The following is a 22,327-nucleotide window of genomic DNA, read 5'->3' as shown; positions in this document are numbered from 1 at the left end:
GCTGTGGTGGAGTCCGACACCCCCGGAAGAGCTATGGTACATACCCGCCCTCCCCCGGCTGTGGAACAGCCCAACACCCCCCTGCCAGTGCGTTGTGGTCCGTCCCGGGTGGGCGGGGCGCTCTCCGACATCGCCCATTGGCTGGGGCCTTGCCCCTCGGAGAGCGGCGACGCTGATTAGTCGGACGCTTTGCCAATCAGGCGGCCGAAGTGCTGTTTGCTCGCCAATTGGCTGCGCTGTGCCAAGTGTCCGCCCCGGGGCGGGCCGGGAGGCCGCGCCCTTCGTCGAACTTAGGACTGGGTCGCCATTGGCGACCGCTGCTGTCAGTCAGAGCTTGGGGGCGGTGCTCTGTCTCCGGTTGGTCTCTATAGCCGCCAATCATGGAGGGGGCGGGGCTCGGCTTCTTTGTCTCTGTTGTTGGGCGTGAGACTCAGGCAGACGGCGAGCGATTGGCTGCAGCCGGGCGGCGGCGGCAGCGCCGATTGGCTGTCGGCTGCGGAGCGTCCGCTGATTGGCCACCGGTGGTGGCGGGGGCGGGATTTCGGGCCGGGCGTGATGGCGGCGGCGACGGCCCCGGCCCGGGCGGCGGCGGCCGCGGGGGCCGCGATGGCGGCGGCGGCGGCCACGGGGCGGCGGCGGCTGCTGCGGGCGGCGGGGCCCGCGGCCGGGCGGGCGCGGGGCCGCGGCGGGCTTTAGGCGGCGGCGCCATGGAGCGGCCCGGGAGCGCCGAGGGGGCCTGGGCCGCGCTGCTGGGCCGGCAGCACCCGCAGGTACCGGGCGGGCCGGGGCGGGGGGGCCGCGCGCGGGGCTGCGGTGACGGTGCGGCCGTGCCCGCAGGCCCGGGAGTTCTGCCCGGGGGTGAACAACCGGCCCTACGTGTGCGAGACCGGGCACTGCTGCGGGGAGAGCGGCTGCTGCACCTACTACTACGAGCTGTGGTGTGAGTGCGGGGGGATCCCGGGAGAACGGACGGGAACGGGGACTCCGGGCGGGCTGGTGGCTCAGGGAGGAGCCGGGACCCCGGGGAGCTCAGGGACTGTGTCCGGGCCGGGGGCTCCGGAGGAGCTGGGGGGGACTGAGGGTCCTGGGAGGTTCTGGGGGATCCCCCCGTGTGAACGGGGCTTCCGTGGGCACGGGGGTTCCGTGTGAAGATGACCGCCCCGCTCCGCGGCCCCGTTCCCGCAGGGTTCTGGCTGCTCTGGACCATCCTGATCCTGCTGAGCTGCTGCTGCGCCTTCCGGCACCGCCGGGCCAAGCTGCGCCTGCAGCAGCAGCAGCGGCAGCGTGAGATCAACCTCATCGCCTACCACGGTGCCTGCCAGTACCCGCCCTCCTCGGGGGACCTCCGTGAGTCAGGGGCTGCTGAATTTCCCCTGTACCCCCAAATCCACGGGGGGTGGAGACCTCAGTGAATCGGGACCCCGATGTTGCCCCCAGCCCCTCATACCCCACCATCTTCACGGGGGATCTCAGTGAGTCAGGACCCCCTGTACCACCCCCAGGATCTTGGATCCCCACGTGCATCCCCAGCCCCTGTGCCCTCCATCTCCATCCTCTCGGGGCCGTGTCCCGGTGTCCCCTCCGTGTCCCGGGTGTCCTCTGACCCCGCCTCTCCCCCCCTCAGGGCTGCTGGCCTCCTTCAAGCTCCCGGCGTACGAGGAGGTGGCGCAGCGCCCCGGGACGCCGCCGCCGCCCTACAGCCCCGGGAGCCCCTCGCTGTCGCCGGGCTCCTCCGGGGGCTGCAGCTCCTGCTCCTGCGGCTGCTCCTGCGCCTCCTCCCCCAGCAGCTCCTCGCTCTCGGCGCCGGCCACCGACGAGACGGACCCGGAGCCGGGCCCGGGCACGGGGGGTGGCAGTACCGGCCGTGACTACGGCTCCAGCAGCACCGGCACCGGTGCCAGCTGGGACCTGCCCCTGCCAGAGGAGCTGCCAGCCCGCGGGGGCCCCCCCAAACAAGTGCCCCCGGACTTGTGTGAGGCTGAGGGACACCCCTGCTCCAACACCGAGGGGGGTGAGGGTGGGGCAGGCAGAGCTGGGCCAGGGGGATGCCCCGGGCGGCACCGGCGGCTCACGGGGGATTCGGGCATCGAGGTGGGCCGGGGTGTGGAGGAGGAGGAGGGTGAGCCTGAGGGCTGTGGGGGAGCAGGGGGTGGTGGGGGGCCCGGCTCACCTGTGCTGCCTGTCTGACCTCCCCCCACAGGACCCCCAACTGGGCTCTGGACTCATCAGGGAGCCCCTGGGGGCCCCTTGCCCCGAGTGACACCCACCTTGCAGTGTGGTGGGGTCCTGCTGGAGCCCCCTCCCCTCCAAACTGCTCCTGGGGCCTCCCCTGTGATCCTGGTGCTGCTGCCCGGGGGGGCCCCATCGCCCGGGGGGTGCCTGAGGCCATGGGGGTGGGTGGGAGGTCCCGGCGCGTTCTCTCACCATTAAAGAGATGTGGAAGTACCATCGAGCCTTGTGGTGGGTGCACTGGGCTGGGTGGGGACGCCCCCCATGGCACAGGGGGTCAGCAAAGGTGACACTGTGACACCCTGACACGGGTGGCGAGAGGCCACAGTCATGGAAGTTTATTGCAGGGGAAGCAGGGGGGCTCTGGCACAGCCCCCCAACACCTCCCCTGGCCCTGAGCACTCCAGGCAGGCAGGCAGGGGGCACAGCGACCCCTCCACATCAATAGTCCTCAGCCATGGCCAGCACCACCAGCGCGGACCAGCCGGCGAAGGGGTGACAACCCTGCCCGGTGCCATCGCTGTCCCGGTAGTGCTCCCACAGGAACCCGGTGGCCTCGTACTGCCGGAACACATTGGCCACGAGGTTTTGGCGCAGCTCCCGGTAGAGCCGCGCCGCTCGCTCCTGGTGCGGCCCCGCCGCCCGCGCGTACCCGTGCAGCGCCCGCAGCGCCAGGAAGTTGATGTTGACCCAGACCGAGCCGCGCCAGTAGGGGGGGTCGTGCTCGGTGTTGCGCCGCAGGTACAAGGGACTGTCGCGGGCCAGCGAGCGCAGCCCGAAGGGCGTCCACAGCTGCTGCTCGCTGCTCATGGAGCCCAGCAGCGCCGGCAGCCGCGGGGAGTCCACCCGGAGCAGCTGCAGCAGCAGCGGGAACAGGCTGACATAGCCCAAAGCAGCCACGAATTGCAGCCGCGGCGCCTCCCGCACCTCCCGCCGCAGCTGCGGGGCCGCCGGGGGCCGGCCCGGCACCGGGGCCGGGCGGTGCCAGCGCAGAGCCACGGCCGAGCTGTGGTTGCCGAAGTCGGCGAAGGCGCCCAGCTCGGGCGCCCAGTGCAGCCGGTCCAGCAGGTCGTTGTCGCTGAGGGCGGCGGCCATGTCGCGATAGGGCGCGTGGGGCTCACCCAGGCGCTCGGCCAGCGCCGCCAGCACGCGGGCGCCCAGCGCCATCCAGCAGCGCAGGTCCAGGTGCCGCTCCTGGGCGGACGGGTGCGAGGCGCGGGGGTAATCGTCCAGCCCCGACGAAAGAGTCTTGGGGTTCAGGAAGCGCTCGGGGTCGGGGTCGCGGCCGCGCCAGCGGAAGGTGAAGGGCTCGGGGCCGGCCTGGGTGCGGTTCAGCCACTCGAACCAGGAGCGGACGCGCGGGAAGAGGCGGCGCAGGTAGGGCAGGGGCGCGTCGGGCAGCAGCCGCTCCAGCGCCAGCAGCAGCGTCGGGGGGTTCGCCGTCTCGCTGTGCTGCAGCACGAACTCGGGGGGCACCCGGGAGCGCGCCTCCTCCCCCAGGATCTGCTCCCGTGGGATCCAGCCGTCGGCGTTGAGGAGGTCGAGCCAGTGGGCCAGGATGTCACGGGCCAGCGCGGGGTCCCAGCGGGCCAGCAGCAGCAGGTGGAAGCCCTCGTCCCACAGGAAGCCCCGCGGGAAGCAGGAGCGCGAGGGCACGGCCGTGAACAGCACGGACTCCATGCCGGGCACCGGCTCCTCACGGTGCTCCGAGCGCAGCAGGGAGCGGCCGTGGAAGAAGCCGATCCCACCCAGCATCTCGCTGAGCGCGGCCTGGGCAAAGCGGCGCTGCGGGAGGGACACCCCTCGTGTCCCCAGCCCAAAAGCGTCCTCGAAGCGTCGCTCGAAGGCGGCCGCGTGCCGAGCCAGTGCCGCGCTCAGCGCCGGCCCCGCTAGCCGCCCGTGCCGCGCCCCCGCCGCGCTGCCCGACTCCAGCGTCACCTCCAGCACTGCCGGCGGCTCCAGCGTCACCTGGTGCAGCAGCAGCTGCCCCCGCGGGGACTCCCCGGGCAGCCCCCCCGTGCTGGACACCCCGAAAAAGCGACGGCGCGGTCGGCCCGGTGGGGAGAACACGGAGCTCTCACGGAGGCTGTGCCGGACCAGGTCGGTGAGACGGTGCAGCCCCGGCACCCCTGCCGCCAGGAAGTTGTAGCTGGGGGGGAGAGGAGAGTCAGGGATGGGGGACACGGTGGGGACATGGGGGCAGATGGAGGGGACACAGCCCAGACACTCACCTGGCGTACTTGGGCCCCTCTCCGCCCTCCCCGGTGGGCGGCAGGAAGGTGAGGGTGAAGTCCCCGAGCTCCTCCGCCGTCCCTGCCACGGCCGCCAGCCGTGTCCCGTTCTCCAGCACTGGTCGCAGCGTCCCCTGCCCGTCCGTGGCCACGTAGAAGAAGAGGGACAGGAGAGGGGCCGGGCCCTTGCCCTGGGGAGGAGGAAGAGGAGGATGACAAAAGTTCCCTGGCATCCCAACCCCTCTCCCACTTTTACCCCCTCACCTCCATCTTCGCTGTGACCCGCCAGCTCCAGTCGCCGCCGTGCTCTCCCCCCGGCTGCTTCACGAACTCGGTTCTCAGCACCAGCCCCTCATCGCGGATCTCCTGCACTCCGAAATTCTCCCCGTCGTGCATCAGCCACCCATATCGCGACACGCCGTCGTTCTGCTCGCTCGTGTGCCGCAAGTTGCCGCCGTGTTGGAGCCACATCAGTCCTGGAGGGGCGGGGAGGTGTCAGGGGCGGCCCCGCCGTGGGAGCGGGGCCGGACGAGCCCCGGGCCGGGGCAGAGCCCCCCGCGCCCCTCACCGGTCACCACAGAGCGCGGGCTCCGCGTCTTCATCCCGAAGTAGACGTGAGGCCGGTACGTGCCCCAGAAATAGGTGGGCGATGCGAGAGGCCCGGTGGAGCCGGGGGGGACGGCGGGGGGCGCGGGGTGGGGGGTGACGAGGCGGGAGGCTTCGCTCCACCGCTTCCACCCGGCAGCCACCGCCGCCAGACTCAGCGCCAGCGCTGCCGCCGCCGCTGTGAGCGCCAGCGCCGTCCGGCCCCGCCCGGAGCCTCGCTGCGGCTTTTGCTGTTGCCGCAGTTTCGGGTCCCGGTCGCGGAGCCGCTCCCGGGGCCGTTCCCGGGGTCCATCCCCGCCGCGCCGCCGCCGCTCGCCCGCCATCAGGGCAGTCGCGCTGGTGACGGCAGCGCTGCGCCAGGTGCGGCCAGGCCCGTTCTGCGAGCGCCCCCTGGCGGGCGGGAGGATCGGACGCAGGCTCAAAAAGTGCCCAAAGTGGCCCCGAGGCGACAACGGCACCGCACGGTGTCCCCGACCTGCCCTGCCACCCAGTCCACCTCCTCACGTCTGGTTTGTTCTGCCTGTTGATACTCAAAGAACACCCAGCTTTCCCTAGGATCACCCTGGAACCCCAGCTATACACCCGCAGTGCACCCCAGGACCCCAAGGGAATCCCACCCTGCACCCCCAGGACCCCTAATCCACACCAGTCTACCCACAAAAGTCCCAGTTAGATCCTGCCCACCCAGCAGCAACTGGTCCCAGTTGGAATCCCAGGATCACACCCCAGGAATGCCAGAGCCCCACACCCCAATGTCCCACCCGCAGACACAGCCACGGCCGTGGTGTTTGCAGGTTTATTGCAGCTCAGCCCTCGGGGCTGTTCCCCACACACGGCAGCCCTGGCACGCGCCAGCGGCGGGCACGGTGCAGCCGCAGGGACAGCCACTGCTGCTGGCTGCCCGGGAACGGAGACTCGGGCCGGGCCGGGCCCTCAGCCTCCGGAGCCACAGGAGGGGTCCCTGGGACTGGGCCCAGCCCCTCCAGAGGGTCCAGGCCAGGGAGAGGGTCCATGGATGGTTCCAGGGGGTGGGCGCCTTCGTCTGAGCCTGGCAAGGGATGGATGGGGTTGGGATAGGTTGGATAGATGGATAGGCTGGGATATCACATCCTGCTTCTGATCAGGGCTCCCATCCCTATTCCAATCCCATCCCTATCCTCGTCCCTCTCCTTGTCCCCATCCATCCTTACCTTAATCCTCCACCCTGTCCCATCCCATCTCCACCCCATCTCATTCCAGTCCCACTTCACCTCATCCCATCTGATTCCTATCTTATCACCACCCCAACTCATCTTTATCCCAATCCCACCCCATCCCATTCCCACCCCGTCCCCATTCCAATCCCATCCCTATCCTTGTCCCTCTCCCTGTCCACATCCACCCTTGTCCCAATCCTCCCCGCTGTCCCATCCCATCTCCACCCTATTTCATCCCAATCCTGCTCCAACTCATCCCATCCGATTCCTATTTTATCACCACCCCAACTCATCTCCATCATATCCCATCCCATCTCATCCCCACCCCATCCCCATTCCAATCCCATCCAGATCCTTGTTCCTCTCCTTCTCCCCATCCATCCTTGTCCCAATTCTCCACCCTGTCCCATCCCATCCCCATCCCCATTCCAATCCCATCCCCATCCTTGTCCTCATCAGTCTTTGTCCCATTCTCCCTATCCCTATCCCTATCCATCCATGTCCCAGTCTCCCTATCCCCATCCTAGTCCCAATCCTCCACCCTGGGCCATCCCATCTCCACCCCATTTCATCCCAATCCCACCCCATTCCCATCCCCACCCCATCCCCATTCCAATCCCATCCAGATCCTTGTCCCAATATCCCGATCCTTATCCCACCCTGTCCCATTCCATATTCATCCCATCCCATCCCATCCCATTCCCATCCTACCCCATCCTCACCTGCCTCATCCCCTCCCAGCCCATTCCCCACCCCACCTCATCCCAATCCCCTCCCATCGCAGTCCCCACCTCATTCCCCACCCTCCCAGCCCATTCCCCATTCCCCGCCCCATTCCCCGCCCCATTCCCGGCCGGTCCCGCTCTCACAGCAGCGCCGGAGGCTGCCCCAGCGGCGGGGGTGTTCCCCCAGCCCCCCGGGCTGCTGCAGGAGGCAGCGCACGGCCGTGTCCGTGTGGCGGAAGACGCAGAGGGCCCGCAGCGCCTGCCGCGCCTCGGGGGCCAGCCCGGAGCGCTCCGAGCACACCAGCTCCTGCACGGCCTCGAAGTCCCGCCGGAGCTGCAGGGCACCCTGCAGGCTGGCACGGGGGTCAGCGTGGGGGGTGCGGCCCCAGAACCCTCAGCAGGACCCCACAGAACCCCCCGACACCGCCACCCCACGCTGTGACCCGCACTGAGGTCCACTGCTGGCACTGCCAGCAGACCCCCGTGACCACCACCGGGACCCCCACAGAGCCTCTGGCACTGTCACCACCCGCTGTGACCACCACTGAAATCCTGGCACTGTCACCAGACCCCTAGGACCCCCACGGGGACACCATCAGCAGGACCCCACAACCTGTCACTGAGCCCCCTGGCCTGTTCTTGGACCCCCAGTACTGCCACTGGGACCCCTGGGACTGCCACTGGGCACCCAGGATGCCACTAGGACCCCCCAGAACCCCACTGGGACCCCTGAAACTGCCACTGGGACACCCAGCACTGCCACTGGGACCCCTGGAACTGCCACTGGGACCCCCAGAATGCCACTGGGAGCCCTGGAACTGCCACTGGGACCTCTACAATTGCCACTGGGATGCCCAGCACTGCCATTGGGACCTCCAGGACCCCACCTGGGACCCCTAGAACTGCCACTGGGACCTCTGAAATTGCCACTGGGATGCCTGAACTGCCACTGGGAGCTCTGGAACTGCCACTGGGATCCCCAAGGCCCCACTGGGACCCCCAGCACTGACACTGGGACCCCCAGGACTCCACTGGGACAACTGGAACTGCCACTGGGACCCCCAGGACCCCACTGGGATCTCTGAAATTGCCATTGGAACCCTGGAACTGCCACTGGGACCCCCAGGACACCACTGGGACCTCTGAAACTGTCGCTGGGACCCCTGGAACTACCACTGGGACCCCCAGGACTCTACTGGGAGCCCCAGGACCCCACTGGGACCTCTGAAATTGCCACTGGGACAACTGGGACAACTGGAACTGCCACTGGGACCCCCAGCAATGCCACTGGGACCTCTAAACAGCCACTGGGATGCCCAGCACTGCCATTGGGACCCCCAGCAATGCCACTGGGACACCCAGGACCCCACTGGGACCCCTGGCACTGGCCACAAGCTGTGCCCCTCCATCCCCAGTACCTGAACTTGATGCGGCGGGTGAGGATGTGATCCATCCAGGCCTCCAGGAAGGCCGTGGTGACCCGTGCCAGGGTGGGCACCTGGGCATCGTGGGGCAGGGCCTGGGCACCCTGCAGCACCTGCCCCAGCACCGCCTGCACCGCGGCCGCCGCGTAGGCGCTGGGGGAGCTGGGCAGCTCTGGGGGACACAGGGACACAGGTCAGTGACCCCCCCAAATCCCCTGCGAGCCCCCCCAGCCCCAACACCCACCAGCGCGGGGCCCAAGCCGCCAGTGTCGGCCCAGAGGCATCGTCTGGTCAAAGATCTCGGCCGACAGCCGCTTGCAGCTGGTGGAGAACATCCAGAGCACGTCCCCGGAGAAGAGCTGGGACACAGGGGACACGGGATGACACAGGGTGACACAGGGTGACACAGGGTGACACAGGTGACACAGGCATCCTGGTGCTCAGACCACCCTCCCGCAGTCCCACCACACCTGGATGCTGTTGGCCATGTCACGGATCTGCTGGCACAGCTGGAGCTCCCACGGGGATCCCGGGCTGGGGGGTGGCTCAGGGGGGCTGTCCCCAGGAATGTCCCCTGGCTCTGGGAAGGTCCGGCTCACCTGCAGCATCAGCTGCTCTGCCTCTGCCTTCAGCACCTGGAGGGGAGCAGATGGAGTGAGCCCAGCCCTGCTGTGTCCCCCCAGCCCCCCGTGCCCCCCATGCCCCCGTACCTGCAGGTCTCCCTGGGTGAGCAGCAGGAACTGAGGCAGTGCCCAGGCCGCCAGGTACCGCCCGGCCCGGCCCGTCAGCCACGCGTGGGCGGCCGCCACCGCCGCCAGGCACCGGCCCAGCACCTGCAGACGCAGGCAGAGACCCCCGGGGGGGGCTGCGGGCGGGGGTCAGCACAGAGAGGACCCCCAGACCCGCCTGCCCCCCTCCCCAGACCCCTCTCACCATGTGGGCGGGCGGGCAGCAGGCGCAGGCAGCGCAGGGCCAGTGCCAGGGCTGGGAAGAGGCACCGGAGCTGCTGGGCTGTGTGGCTGCACCCCGGCCCTGGGGACCCTCCTGGGGACTCCAAGCACTTGTCTGACAGCCCTGAGCCCAGAGCACGGGTAAAATCTGGAGAAAAACCAGTCAGAAAGCCCCAACATCCCCCACTTGCACGCCACACCCCACCCCATATTGCATATCTAACCCTTCATAGCATACCCCACTCCCTTACCCCATATCCACCAAGTGCCCCACACTCTGCCCCCCACCTTCTATTCCAGAGCCCACACCCTGCCCCACACCCCACCCCACACCCTGCCCCACTCCCTGGGGCCCCCCAGCCCCCATACCCGTGTCCCAGCTGCAGAGAACACTCCGGCACAGTAGCTGCAGGCAGAGCCTCCCCAGCTCCTCCCAGCACTCAGCGGGCACGTGGGCTGTGGGGACACAGCGGGGCTCAGGGTGGCACAGGGACACCCCGAGGGCCCCCACACCCCCTGTACCCCCACACATACCAACAGCCAGTGCACGGCTCAGCTCCCACGCCGCGGTGACAGTGGCACTGGGGGTGGCAGGAGGGGTGCCCAGGCTGTCCCCCAGCACAGCTCCCACATTCTCCCAGAGCAGCAGGCGGTACCGGGCGCTCAGGGTGGCGGCCACAGGGCCGCGGGCAGCGTCCAGCCACCGCACGGCCTTCCAGCCCCCTGCACTGCCTGGCCGCAGCCCCAGGGGCTCGGGGCTCTCTGACAGCACTGGCTGCCACAGGCTGTCAGCTGAGGCCACCAGCACCCCAAAAACGTGCCCCATCAGCTCCTCGTCCTCCTGGCACAGTGCCTGCAGCTCAGCCGCCAGCGCCGGTGCTGCTCCAGAAGGTTCTGTGTCCATCCCCACCGTGTCATGCCCCGGTGGCCACGGCACCCCCACATCCTCCCAGCGGACGTGTCCATCCCTGACCTTCCCACTCTGGGGCCACAGGAGAGGCCGGAGCCTCTGGGCCACAGCCCGGCTGCGCTCGGCCGCCAGCAGCCGCAGCACCGTGCCCACCGTGAAGGCACCGGGCACCCTCATCTCGGGGCCCAGCTCCTCGGCCAGCCCCTGCACCACGCGGTTGTAGATCTCCAGCCCCTGGAAGAGCTCAGCCAGGCTCTCAGCGGCCGGGGCGGGCGTACCGGGGCGGCCCAGCTGCCGCAGCCGTGCCTCAATGTGGCGCCCGGTGAGGCGCGAGGCCGTCACGGCGGGCAGCAGCAGCGCCCAGCGCACGTGCAGCACGGCCTGGCCCCGGCGCTGCGGCAGCGCCCGCAGCCACGCGTCCGCCCGCAGCCGCCGCAGCAGCGCGGCCCAGTGCCCTGCATGCGCCCGCAGCTCCGCGCACAGCTCCCGCGGCGCCGGCACCGCCTCGCCGGGCGCGCCGGGCTCCGGTAACGCCAGCAGCCGCCGTAGGAAGTCGGAGGAGGCCTTGAGGCGTCGAGTGAAGTCGCGGGCCAGGCGGAGCTGGTGGCGGTGCTGCAGCAGCGCGTGCAGGGTTGCTCCCCGCTCCGCCACGCGCCGCCGCACGGCGTCCTCGGAAAAGTCAGCGGCGCCGCCACCGGGATGGGGCCGCACGTACCCCAGGAATGTCTCGGTGCGAGGGTCCTCCCAGACGCACAGGCAGCGGCGCAGCGCCGGGAAGGTTTGCTCCAGTGGGACCACGATGGACGCTGCTTCATCCTCGTCCTCGTCATCGTCCTCGTCGGTGTCGCCGCGCCGGCTCGACCACGGGGACAGCAGGCGGCGCAGTCCTGGGGTGACGCTGCGCAGCATGGCCTCTGCCCGCTGCAAGGAGCGCGCCAGGGGCCCCCGCGACCCGCCTGGGGGCATGGGACCCTCAGAATGGGGCAGGGACCATGGGGTAGGGTGGGGACCCCAAATGTGAAGAACCTTGCTGTGGAACAGCACCCGCCCATCACTGTCCCACTGCCACCCTAACCCTGTGACCCCCAAAACCCCACTGCCCATTGGGGTCCCCACAGCCCGCCACACGCCATCAATGCCACCCCAAGGACCCTGGACCCCGTTAGGATCCTCCGTACTCCCCCTCAGGACCACGCACCCCATCAGGATCCCCGCAGCCCCCCAGAACTCCCCCCCCCTTGTGCTCCCCGCAGCCCCCGGGGGTCTCACCCGGCTCGGGGGGGTCCCCGCGAGCAGCCCCATCGCCCGGTCCCGGCCGGGCCGTCAGCAGCAGCAGGATGAGGCCGCCCAGGCCGGCGTCGCCCACCTGGAGGGGTACGGAGGGCTCAGAACCCCCTGGCCGGGGCGAAGGGCGGGGCCACGACTGACCCCGCCCACTACCACACAAACCACGCCCGAAGCCACGCCCCCAATCGGCTCCCGCTGTGGCCACGCCCCCGGTCGGGGCTCGCCACGTTTGGCCACTCCCCGGCCCCCGCCCCCTGCGCCGTTGCCATGGAGACGCAGCACAGCCCGGGCCCGGTGCCCCCCTGCCCACCCCGTTAGCGGCCCGGCCCCGCCGCTGCCCCGGGAGGGGTGTCCGAGCCCCCCCTGTCCCGAGCGGCCTCACCTGCAGGCATAGCTCTCCGCCGCGCCGCTCAGCGCCGCCGGCGTCCATGCCGGGCCATGCCGGGGGCGGCGGCAGCAAAGAGGCTTAGGCCGCGCCCTCGTTAATCCGGGGGGCTGAGCCAAACTGGCCGCCAGGAGGGGCCCGGCGTGAGGGGCGGGACGAGCGGCGGGGGGCGGCCGAGCCCACGGCCTTGGGGCAGGCGGGGACGGCGGGAGAGGATGAGGAGCGCCGGTCCTGTTCCGTGAGGGCCCTGCGGGCCGCCGTCCTGCCCGCACCCAACATGGCGGCGGGGCGGCCTCAAGCGGCGCCGTGACGTTGTTCCGGTAGGGCCGTGATGCAATCCCGAGGCGCGGCGGCGGCTCGTGGCGATGCGGGGCTCGGGCGGGACGCGGGAGCGGGACGGGCCCGGACTGGGCGGTTTCGGGCCTGCTCCCGCTGCCTGCCCCTGGGGCTGCACGCTGGGCCCCGCCGGCTGGAGCGGCGGTACGGACCGGGGCGGGGGGGGAACCCAGAGCGCGGCCCGGTTTCGGTTCCGCCTCCGCCGGCTCACGGCTGTTTGTGCTCCCCACAGCGCCATTCTGCCCCCGGCACCGCATGTCCAGCTTCGCCGACCTCCCGGTACCGTCCCAGTCGGTGATTAAGTGTAAGGAGGGGGATGTGTGTCTGCTCTGGGATGACGGTGAGTGCGGCGGGGGCTACCGGAGGTCCCCGTGCTCGGGAATTGCCAGGGGAGGGGGAACGGCGTGGGGACAGCCGGGATCCGGTGCCTGGGACTGCTCCTCACCCCGTTCTCCTGCCAGGCCCCAGCGTGGGTTACTACCCCCCGGAGATTGATGATGATGATGATGACGACGATGAGGATGGCAATTACGATTACGATGAGGACGAGTTCGCCGCGGGTTTGCAGTTCTTGGACATTCCCGTGGCGGAGGGAGCCGTTCCTTACAGCTACTGCGGCTTCCGCAAGTCCTTCCTGTGCTCGGAGCCTCCCCCGCCGCTGCCCCGGACCCCTCCCACCGCCCTGGACGCGCGGCTGGACCGGCTGCCCACGCCCCGCCGGACCTGGCTCACGGCAGAGGTGGGAAAAATCCCCCCGATGTCCCCCAGGGGTGGAGGGGCTGGGTTGACATCGCCTAGAGGGTCCCACCTCGTGGCCCCGGGGCTGTCCTGACTCAGGGCATCCCTCCTGTAGGAAGCTGAGAAGAACGCTCAGGAGCTGGTGGCAGAGGAGGAGCGGGCCAAGAGGAAGGCAGAGAAGAAGAAGCTGAAGAAGAAGGTGGGTGAGCCCTGGGAAGGGCCCCTGCCAGCTCCTGGGGATTGGGGTCACTGCCCCTTCTTGGGGTGCTGCCAGCAGGTCTCTGAGCTGGGGGCTGAGGCTGCATTTCTCTGCTCATGGCTTCATGTTCTTCCTTTTCAGAAACAAAAAGACCGAAAGAAACGGGAGAAACTGGGCCAAGAGCAGAAGAACAAAGAGAACACTGACCCAGTGAGTGACCAGTCTGGCCTGCTCGTGCTGTTCTAGGGATGCCCAGAGCTGGGGGGGGCCAGCCAGCACCCCCTAGCCCTGTCACCTCACCCCCTCGCTGTCCTTGCAGAGCCCCCCAAGTGGCCCTGCAGGCACTGGGCCTCCCTCAGATGGTGCTGAGGAGGAGGGGTGCTGCCCAGAGCCCTCCCCGTGCCCTGGGGACTCCACAGTGCCCTCAGAGGAGCCTGGGCCGGAGGACACAGCAGTGACAGAGGTGAGGGACAGTGTCCCCATGGGGGCCATCTGTGGGTGGGGGGTCCCAGGGCTCTGCCTGCCCATCCCTCCCTGCTTCCCCAGGAGGAGCTGGACCTGAGCTGCACTTTTGTCTGCAAAGCCCGGGAGAAGGCAGGGGTCAGGCTGCCCCCCCCGGGCAGTGACCGGTCCCCTGGGCCACAGAACGTGGAACCAAGCAGGAAGGTGCCTGAGAAGGGAAGTGGGGACCTTGTGGGGACACCTGTGTCCCCCCAGCCCCTCCAGCCCAGGCCACCCAGCCCCAGCACGCTGGCACAGAGCCTGGCACTTGCAGGTCAGTGCAGGGACCCCCAGAGGGGCCAGGGGAGGGCACTGGGGGCTCTCCCTGCTTCTCACAGCTCAGAGGGGCTGTGCTAGGAGGACTGTCCCTCCCTGTGTCCCTGTGTCACCTCCCCAGGCCACGGCATCGAGGCAGCCCAGATGGGCCAACACTCTGAGGCCGTTTGGGCCTTCACCGTGGCCCTGGAGCTGAACCCCCAAGAACACCGGTGAGCAGAGGGGTTTGGGGTGAGCTGGGGGTGCTGGGCTGGCAGGGCCAAGCCTCAGTGACACCCCCACCTCCCCTCAGGCTCCTGGGGAACCGCTCCTACTGCCTGGAGAAGCTGGGGCGCTACGAGGAGGCGCTGGCGGACGCGGAGGCGGCGCTGGCGCTGCAGCCGGGCTGGCCCAAGGGCTCCTTCCGCAAGGGCAAGGCCCTCAGGGGGCTCCAGGTACCTGGGGGGGCTCCAGGGACTGGGCAGAGGGGCTGGGGTCTTGGGGGGGGCCCATGGCTGGGTGAGGGGCTGTGGGGTTCTAGGAGTGGGTATGGGGCTGTCAGAGTTGTTGGAGACAAACTGGGGGGTTTGGGGTGCTGGGAAGGGGGCTGAGGGGTGCCAGTGGGTCTGGTGGGGGCTTTGGGGAACTGGAGGAGCTGTGGGGTGCTGTGGATGAGAGGTGAGGCTGGTGCATTAGGTGTGAGCTGGGGCTGGGAGCACTGGGCAGGGCACAGGGTGCTGCTGGGGTGGGGTAGGGCTGCACTGGGGGCCGTCAGTGAGGTTTTGAGGTGCATTTGGGCTGGGTAGGGGGTGTGGGGAACTGGAGGAGCTGTGGGGTGCTGTGGATGAGGGGTGAGGCTGGCGCATTAGGTGTGAGTTGGCGCTGGGAGCCCTGGGCAGGGCACAGGGTGTGGGTAGGGTGGGGTAGGGCTGCACTGGGGGGTGTCACTGAGGCTTTGAGGTGCCATTTGGGCTGGGTGGGGGGTGAGGGGTGCCTGTGGGGCCAGGCAGGGGTTGCAGGTGCCCCCTGGCCCCCAGCGCTATGCCGAGGCCGCGCGCACCTTCGAGGAGCTGCTGCTGCAGGACGGGGCCTACGCTGAGGCAGCCACGCAGCTGGAGGCCTGCAGGGCCCTGCTGCAGGTGAGACCCCCTTTCCCAACCCCCTGCCCCCTGTCCTGCTGTGCCCCCCACGCCTCACCCCTGTCCCCTCACAGCAGTGCAGCCGCCCCGGGGGTGTCCCCGTGTCCCCCTTCCTGCTCAAGGCTAAGGAGCCGCTGTTTCTCCCTGGTAAGGGACAGGGCTGGGTGGGCTGGGGGGACCCTGGGGCTGTCCCTGTGTCCCCAGTGGGTGCTGAACCCCTTTGGCTCCTCGGCAGCAGGATGGACAACCAAGAGCTGCCAGGGCACAGGTGACAAAACTGTGACAGGAAGCAGCGGCAAGACCCCAACAAAAGGCCCAGAACAGGCACCTGCTGTGGCCAGTGGCTGCCCAACACTGCCACCGAGCCACCCTGCCAGGTATGGGGGGTCTGGTGGTCTGGGAGGGGGCTCAGAGTGGGGCAGTGCTGGCTCTGATGACACCAGGATGGCTCTTGGCAGGGACTGCTTCCCACTCTGGGTGGGCAATATCACCTCCCACATCACTGAGAAGGTGCTGCGTTGTGCCTTTGGCCGGTGAGTGACCCCAGGACTGCTCCTCCTGCAGGACCCCAAACCCCTGGCACCCCCTGGTGACCCCAAACTCCCCAGCCCTGTCCCTGTCCTCGTTCTCTGGTGGTTTTGACCTGCAGGGGATGCTTGGGGGGAGTAATGTCTGACTCACACACTGCCCCCAGATTTGGGGGTCTCTGTCCCACAGCTTGGGGTGTTTTTAACTGTTCCCCTTCAGCTTTAGGAGTTTCTGTTCTCCTCAGCTTTAGGAGTCTCTGTTTCCCCATCCCGGAGATTTGGGGGTGTCTCACGCTCCATCTTTGGGTGTCATTCACCCTTCCCCAGCCCTTGAGAGTTGCTAAACCTGCTGTGCATGTTTAAGAGTCTCTGACCGTCCCACCCTGCTGGTTTGGGGGTCTCTAATCCTCCACCTCCCCATTTAGGAATCCCTAACTGTTTCCCCCCCATTCTGGGGGTCTGTGCCCCCCAGGTTTGGGGAGATCCGCTCCGTGCGGCTGCTCCCGGGGCGCCACTGTGCCTTCATCAACTTCCGTGGCAAAGCAGAGGCCGAGGAGGCCTTCAGGACCATGCAGGTGAGCTGGGGAAACTTGTGGGACCCCCCTGCACCCCTCAGGGCACCCGTGCCAGCTGCCAGCTCCTTCTGTCCCCAGGGTGCCACCGTGGAGGGCAACAAGCTGTTGCTGCAGCTCAAGCACCCGGCCCACGCCACCCCGGCCCCCATGCCCCGTGCCAAGGGCAAGGCCACGCCCAGGGGGCTGCTCAGCTGACCCTGCTCTCTTGGGGGGACCCTGGCAGCCCCCCCTCACCTGCCTGGACCTGCCTGTGCCTTGTCCCCCACTGCCAGGGGTGGGGGTGTCTCCCCGTCCTGCCTTGGGGGTGCTTGGGGGGTCAGGGCCCACCCTGCAGCCCCTTGTGCTGAGGGGCTGGGCCTGGGCTGTTCCCCATGGCCCCTCAGGGATTTGTAGCAATTTGGGCTTTTTAATAAAGCTGAGCTTTGTTTTTCTGTCTGGCCTTTCTTTGGGCTGGTGTCACTCAGCCTCTCTGCCATCTCTCTTGGAGCCCCATGTCCGTGTCCACCCCGTGTTCCCCCTCTGTGTCACTCCCCATGTCACTCCAGCCCCGGGAGACAACAAGGGGGGGTCTCCATCCCCCTTAATGTCACTGGTTGGTGACAGGAGCTTCGGGGGGGGGGTGTGACAAGCGTGAGATCAAATACAATTTGATTAATATGCAAATTGAGGGGGGCAGGGGCGGCCGCAGCCGGTAATTAATCACCGGTTAAAACAAATTAATGCCCGCGGTGGGAGGTGCTCGCCCGGAAAAAAGTGGGGGGGTGGGTGGAGGGCTCTGGGGTCCATATTAAGGTGTTGCCTTTATTGCAAATATTTACACCGGGGCCGATAGAAAATAAAATTAAAAAAAAAAAAAAAAAAAGAAAAAAATGGAAAGACGAACCAAAAAAAAAAAAAAGAAAAAAAAGCCGCAAAAGGGTGCACGGAGGGGGCGGGGCTGGGCTCGGCTCCTTTCGGAACCGAAGGGAGCGGGAGTGGCGGGGCCGAGTCAGTCCGAACGGAGCCGAACGGCGCAGTCTCGGCCGGAACAGACCCGAGTGAATCCGAACTCAGCCGAGCCGGCCCGAGTGGGTCCGAACGGAGCCGAACGGAGCCGAGTGCACCCGAACAGAGCCGAACGAAGCCGAAGGGAGCAGTCTCGGCCTGACCCGACCCGAGTGAATCCGAACTCAGCCGAGCCGGCCCGAGTGGGTCCGAACGGAGCAGTCTCGGTGCCACCGGATCCGAACGGAGCCGAGCGCGCTCGGCTCAGTCCGCCACGTCGATCTCCTCCTCCTCGAGCTCGGCGGGCTCTGTGGTCCCGGGGCCGGTCCCGGGAGCCCCCGGGGGCTCGGGCAGCCCCGCCAGCTGCTGCAGAGCCGCGGGGGGCAGCGCTTGCAGCGAGGCCACGTCCGCCCGCAGCTCCTCCAGGTCCCGCTTGAGCTTGGCGCGGCGGTTCTGGAACCAGGTGATGACCTGGGCGGCGGAGAGCGCCAGCCGCGCCGCCAGCGCGTCCCGGTCCACCGGGGAGAGGTAGCGCTGCCGCCGGAATCGCTGCTCCAGCTCCCGCAGCTGCTGCGCCGTGAACGCGGTCCGGGACTTGCGACGCTTCCTGCAGGGAGGGCGCGGGCCCGAGGCGCCCGGCGGGGACGGACCTGCGGAGACAGCGGGGTTAGGGCATGGGGACCGGGGAGCAGCACCGGCACCCGCACCGGGGAACGAACCCGGGCGCCCGGCTGGATTGTGCCTGCGGCGGCAGGGCATCGCACCGGGAACGGCCCCGGGAACCGCGGCGGCACCGGGATGCCCGGCGGGGAAGGGCTTGTGGGGCAGGGTACCGGCACGGGGACCCGGACAGCACCGGCACCGCGGGCCTCGAGCGGCGGGGGCAGCGGCGTCGGGTCAAAGACACCGGTACACGCACCGGGACCCACCCTGGGCACGGCGGGTCCCGGCCCGAGGGCACGGCAGTGCCGGGGCACCGGTACCTGCAGCCGGGGCGCCGGTAAATGCAGCCGCACCGGCCCCGCCGAGCCCTGCGGGTGCGTCCCGGCCCCGCCGGCTCCCGGTCGAACGGAGACGAACGGGCCGACATGGAACCGAAAGCAGACAAGCCGTACCAAAGCCGTACCGAGTGGTGCCCAACGGAACCGAGCAAACCAAACCGCGGCCGGTGCCGGCAGCCGGGACTCATCGTTCTACAGCGGCCGCGGTCGTGTGGGAGTCGCCTCCGTCGCGACCGGGGCTGAGACACCCGCGTCACCCCGGCGGCTGCTCCGGGAGCCCGGAACGAAGCCGGGAGCCTCGGTAGAGAACCGGGATCCTCCTTCTCTGCGATTCCAGGAGACCGTGCAGGTCCCCAATTCGATCATTTCTCCTCTCCCGGCCCCGGTGCTGTCGCTGCTGCCCCCAGCGACCTCAAGAACCCCGGCGAGACGCGATCGCCACCCCGGGCACGGCTGCTCGCCGCCGGCGGGATCCCGATCGCTGTCCCGGTCTCTTTCCCGCTCCGGCCCCCGGTCCGTGCCAGCCCCGCCGCTGCCGGTGGCACCGGTAACGCGGCTCGCTCGGGCCGTGCGTCCCCCAATACCGGCGGTGGCTCCCGGGGTCTCTCGCAGCGCGGGCTCCACTCCTCGCTCGGTGGAGGAGCCCCGGGCGGTCCCGGCCGAGTCCGTGGCTCCGTCCCGGTAGCACGGCTTTACCGCGGTCACGAAAACCCGATCGGTGCCGTGTTCGTCCGTCAGTCCGGTAACGAGGCTTCCCCTCCGCTCCCGGAGCCCCGATCGGCCCCGTTTCTGTCCGTCTGTCCATCCCGGTAACGGGGATTTACCGCTGCTCAGGGAGCCCTGATCGCTCCGTTGTCCGTCTGTCCTTCCGTCGCGGCAAAGAGGCGTTTTCGTTCATCGCGGAAGCCCGGGGCAGTCCCGGCTGTGTCGGTGTGTCCGTCCCGGTACCGAGGTTTTACCTGAATTACCGGCACCTCCATCTGCCCGCCAGTCCCGGCTCGTTCCGCCGTTACCGGCCGCCGGTTCGCCACCGGGTTTTGTTAATTCCGAGATCCCCGCCCGGCCGTGTCCATCTGTCCGGCCGGTACCGGAGTTTCACGCCCGCTCCGGGAGCCCCGATCGCTCCCGTGTTTGTCCGGCCGGCAGCGAGATTTCTTTCGTTCATTTTTCTTAGTCCCGTGTCTGTCCTTCCGTCCGGCCGGTAACGGGAATTTACCTCGGCCCGGGAGCCGCTATCGTTCCCATTTCTGTCCGTCTGATAGCCCGGTAAAAATTTTTTTATTTGTTTTCCATTTTTTTTCGATTCTTTTTCTGTCGATCTGTCCGTCCGGTAACGGGCCTTTTTACCTTAATTCCGGGAGCCCCGATCGGCCCCGTTTTTGTCCGTCTATACGTCCCGAAAAAAGGGAATTTTTCGCCCCCGTTCCTGTCCGTCTGTCCACCCGGTAACGGGATATTTTCTCTCGCTTATTTCGTTCCTTGCCGTGTCCGTCTGTCAGATAACGAGGGGTTTTTACCATAAAACCGGGAGCCCGAGGCGTCCCCGTTCTGTTTGTCTGTCCGCCCGTTAACGGGTTGGTTTATTCGTTAATCACAGGATTGCTGCTCTGTCTGTCTGTCCGTCTGTCTGCCCGCTATGATGAGTTCCTTAATTCCCGGAGCACCTCTCCGTAATTAGGGATAATTTTTTCCCCCGTTAATTACCGGAGTCTGGCTCCATCCTCGTTCATCTGTCCGGCCGGTAACGGAGGTTCGGTTACTCACGGCAGGGCTGATCTAGCGGTCCGTGTCCGTCTGTCCGAAGGGGTTTTCGTTACCGGCGTGAGTCGCGTTGTGCCCAGCCGTATCCGTTAATTACCGGCACGCTGCTCTGCCGTGACTGTCCGTCTGTCCGTCCCGGTAATATTTTTTTTTTCACGTTAATCACGGAGACCCTCTCTGTCCGTCTCGGTAAGGGACGGTAATTATTTTTCTGTGTTAATTACCGGGGCCTTTTTCGGTCACGTTTTTTATTCATTCCCGGTGACGCCGTGCTTTGCCTGTCCGTGTGTCCCTCCGTGTGACAGATTTTCCGTTAATCCCGGAGACACGATCTGTCCGTCCGTGTCTGTCTCTCCAACCCAGGAACGGATTTATTCGTTCCCGGAGGCGCCGTGCTGTCTCTCGGTGTCCGCCCGTCCTCCCGGTTCGGCCGAGCCCGTGAGATGTGGGGACGCTTCGTGCCCGTCCGTGAGCGACCGTCGGACCCCTCCGGTACCGGGCCGCTCGGGCAGGCCGAGCCCCGGACGGAGGCTCGGGGCCGGTACCGGGTTTCCGTTGCCGGCGGGCCCCCGCGCTCGGTCACGGTCACGGTCACGACTCGGCGGCGCCGATCCGCCGCCCGGTCCCGCGGCTCCCGGTAAAGCTGCCGGCCCCGGCGCGGCCGGTTCTCCCGGAGCTCCGGTACCTCGGTGCCTGTGGCGGCTCCGCGGGGCCGGGGCTCGCTCCGGTTCGCCGTGTCCAGCCTCGGGACTTCTCCGTCCCTTCGGACTCAGGCTGCCGCGTGTCCCCGGTGTCCCGGCCGAGCACCGGCGGCTTCTCGGGCCTCCCAGCCCCGCTCGCCCCTCTGGGACGAGGAGGAAACTTCCCGGGACAGGGGACGAGGGGCGTCCCTGGCCTCTCCACGGCCTCCCCACCGCCCTCCAGCCCCGCCACCTGCCCGGTGCCCGGTGCCGGTTCCCGGTGCCCGCCCCGCTCCGGCGGAGCCCCCCCCGCCCCGGCAGCTCCCCGGTACCTCCGGCCGCCTGCAGCATTCCCAGCTCCAGCCCCTGGAAGGTTTTACTGGCGAGTTCCTCCAGCGCCCAGAGCGGCGAGGCCGGGGCGCAACCGCCGCCGCCGCCGCGGGGCCCTGTCGGGGCGGGGGGGGCGGCGGGACCGGTCCCGGTCCCGGTCCCGGGGGGGCTCCCGCCGCGGGGACGTCCGAGGATGTCCTCGATGCCGAAGGGGGTCAGCGGTTTTGTGGTGTTGGCGGGGGGCGGGAGCCGGTCCAGGGGGCTCCGCCGGTGGCCGCCGACCGCGGCGGGCAGCGGGGGGGAACCGGCCGCCTCCCCCGCCGAGGTCATGCCGGGACCGGGACCCGCGCCGGGACCGGGACCGGGACCCGCCGCCGCCGCCCCCCCCCCCACCCCCCAGCCCCGAGATTCCCGTTCCACCGCCTTAAAGCCCCGGGATACCGGGAGGAGGAGGAGGAGGAGCCACCGACGCCCCCCCTGCCGGGGGGGGGGGGACACGACGGGACCGACCCCTCTCCGCCACTACCGGGGCGCAGCCCCGCGCCTCCCCCCTGTTGTCTCCCTCATTTTAACCCACCCCAGCGGGTCCCCCCTCCTCCTCCTCTGCTCCCTCCTCATCCTCACCGCGGCTCTTACCCTCACCCAAAAATTTATTGGCTCTTTTGCTCTAAAATGCCCCATAAAAGCATCGGGGCCGCGGCTGGGAGTGATTAAGCCCTTTTGGGTGGGTTTTGGGTTTCAGAGCCATAAATTCCCCCCCCCCCCCCCCCCTCCGCCCCCCATCCCACCCCGCCACATTCCCGCTGCCCTTTCCCGGTACAAATAGCTCCGGGATTTCGGCCGCTCGTAAAAATCCCGGGATGCCGCACACGCAGGTGAGGCCCGGCTGGCGACGCCGCGTCCGGATTATCCGGCGGCTTTGGGGCTGGGAGATGCCGAATCGCCCCTCTGAAGAGGTGATTCGGTGCCCTCCAGGCCCAATCCCGTCGGGTGTCCCCATGGATGTGTCGCTGGGACCGGGGACACGGCGAGGTCACGGGGGTCACGGCGGTAATGAACCTGCGGACGGTGCCGGGGGGCCGGTGCGAGCACACGGAGCCGCCTTGGGGGAGCAGGTGCAGGGGGATCCGGCAGCGCCGATGCCGGGATTATGGAAGTGGGGAGGGGGCGGGAGAGAGTGGAGGGGGTAGGGGGGGGGATTTTTTCAATCTTGCTGACAAAGGCAGAACGCGATCTCCCGGCTGGAAATCGGAGTTTGACAAATTCAACCTTGAAATTTCCCAGCAGCCGGAGCAATTAAAGGCCGGCGGGTTCGGGGGGGGGTTGTGGGGAGGGGGGGCTCGTTTTGGGAGAGGGGA

General features: G+C 68.4%; 5 protein-coding genes across 11 annotated transcripts; 2 read left to right on the top strand and 3 right to left on the bottom strand.

Moving 5' to 3' along the window:
• The first annotated feature begins 343 nt into the window (after positions 1–343).
• On the top strand, positions 344–2,448 carry WBP1 (WW domain binding protein 1). Its single transcript, XM_054633186.2, has 4 exons — positions 344–770; positions 838–940; positions 1,186–1,347; positions 1,625–2,448. The coding sequence occupies exons 1-4, from the start codon at positions 381–383 to the stop codon at positions 2,185–2,187; spliced, it is 1,218 nt and encodes a 405-aa protein (XP_054489161.2). The 5' UTR covers positions 344–380; the 3' UTR covers positions 2,188–2,448.
• Positions 2,449–2,541: 93 nt separating this feature from the next.
• Positions 2,542–5,761, bottom strand: MOGS (mannosyl-oligosaccharide glucosidase). The gene is made up of 4 exons (XM_054632773.2): positions 5,029–5,761; positions 4,725–4,936; positions 4,461–4,651; positions 2,542–4,378 (listed from the first exon to the last, which is right to left on the bottom strand). The coding sequence occupies exons 1-4, from the start codon at positions 5,387–5,389 to the stop codon at positions 2,671–2,673; spliced, it is 2,472 nt and encodes an 823-aa protein (XP_054488748.2). The 5' UTR covers positions 5,390–5,761; the 3' UTR covers positions 2,542–2,670.
• Positions 5,762–5,848: 87 nt separating this feature from the next.
• CCDC142 (coiled-coil domain containing 142) lies at positions 5,849–12,079 on the bottom strand. Of its 3 annotated transcripts, none has more exons than XM_054632771.2 (11): positions 11,941–12,079; positions 11,541–11,637; positions 9,896–11,227; positions 9,731–9,817; positions 9,345–9,509; positions 9,122–9,276; positions 8,882–9,046; positions 8,656–8,770; positions 8,406–8,583; positions 7,132–7,340; positions 5,849–6,114 (listed from the first exon to the last, which is right to left on the bottom strand). In XM_054632771.2, exons 1-11 carry the CDS (start codon positions 11,986–11,988, stop codon positions 5,873–5,875), a joined length of 2,793 nt encoding a protein of 930 aa, XP_054488746.2. In that variant the 5' UTR covers positions 11,989–12,079; the 3' UTR covers positions 5,849–5,872. The 3 variants fall into 3 exon arrangements, with proteins under 3 accessions (XP_054488746.2, XP_054488745.2, XP_054488747.2); XM_054632770.2 differs by having other exon boundaries at positions 7,132–7,333; XM_054632772.2 differs by lacking the exon at positions 7,132–7,340.
• A 42-nt stretch (positions 12,080–12,121) lies between these two features.
• TTC31 (tetratricopeptide repeat domain 31) lies at positions 12,122–16,644 on the top strand. 5 transcript variants are annotated; one of them, XM_077177891.1, is made up of 15 exons: positions 12,122–12,263; positions 12,512–12,619; positions 12,741–13,018; positions 13,133–13,216; positions 13,358–13,426; positions 13,536–13,679; positions 13,763–13,991; positions 14,115–14,205; positions 14,286–14,427; positions 15,010–15,111; positions 15,186–15,258; positions 15,347–15,488; positions 15,570–15,644; positions 16,111–16,213; positions 16,292–16,644. In XM_077177891.1, the coding sequence occupies exons 2-15, from the start codon at positions 12,535–12,537 to the stop codon at positions 16,406–16,408; spliced, it is 1,734 nt and encodes a 577-aa protein (XP_077034006.1). In that variant the 5' UTR covers positions 12,122–12,263; positions 12,512–12,534; the 3' UTR covers positions 16,409–16,644. The 5 variants fall into 5 exon arrangements, with proteins under 5 accessions (XP_077034006.1, XP_077034005.1, XP_077034004.1 ...); XM_077177890.1 differs by lacking the exon at positions 12,122–12,263 and adding an exon at positions 12,274–12,423 and having other exon boundaries at positions 15,189–15,258; positions 15,350–15,488; XM_077177889.1 differs by lacking the exon at positions 12,122–12,263 and adding an exon at positions 12,274–12,423 and having other exon boundaries at positions 15,189–15,258.
• Positions 16,645–17,461: 817 nt separating this feature from the next.
• Positions 17,462–21,299, bottom strand: LBX2 (ladybird homeobox 2). Its single transcript, XM_054633748.2, has 2 exons — positions 20,972–21,299; positions 17,462–17,847 (listed from the first exon to the last, which is right to left on the bottom strand). Exons 1-2 carry the CDS (start codon positions 21,297–21,299, stop codon positions 17,462–17,464), a joined length of 714 nt encoding a protein of 237 aa, XP_054489723.2.
• Positions 21,300–22,327: the final 1,028 nt, after the last annotated feature.

Source organism: Agelaius phoeniceus, chromosome 4 (assembly GCF_051311805.1).
Source record: "Agelaius phoeniceus isolate bAgePho1 chromosome 4, bAgePho1.hap1, whole genome shotgun sequence".
Taxonomy (NCBI): domain Eukaryota; kingdom Metazoa; phylum Chordata; class Aves; order Passeriformes; family Icteridae; genus Agelaius; species Agelaius phoeniceus.
Note: the sequence above shows the minus strand (reverse complement) of the source record. Positions and strands in the feature narration are given on the sequence as shown.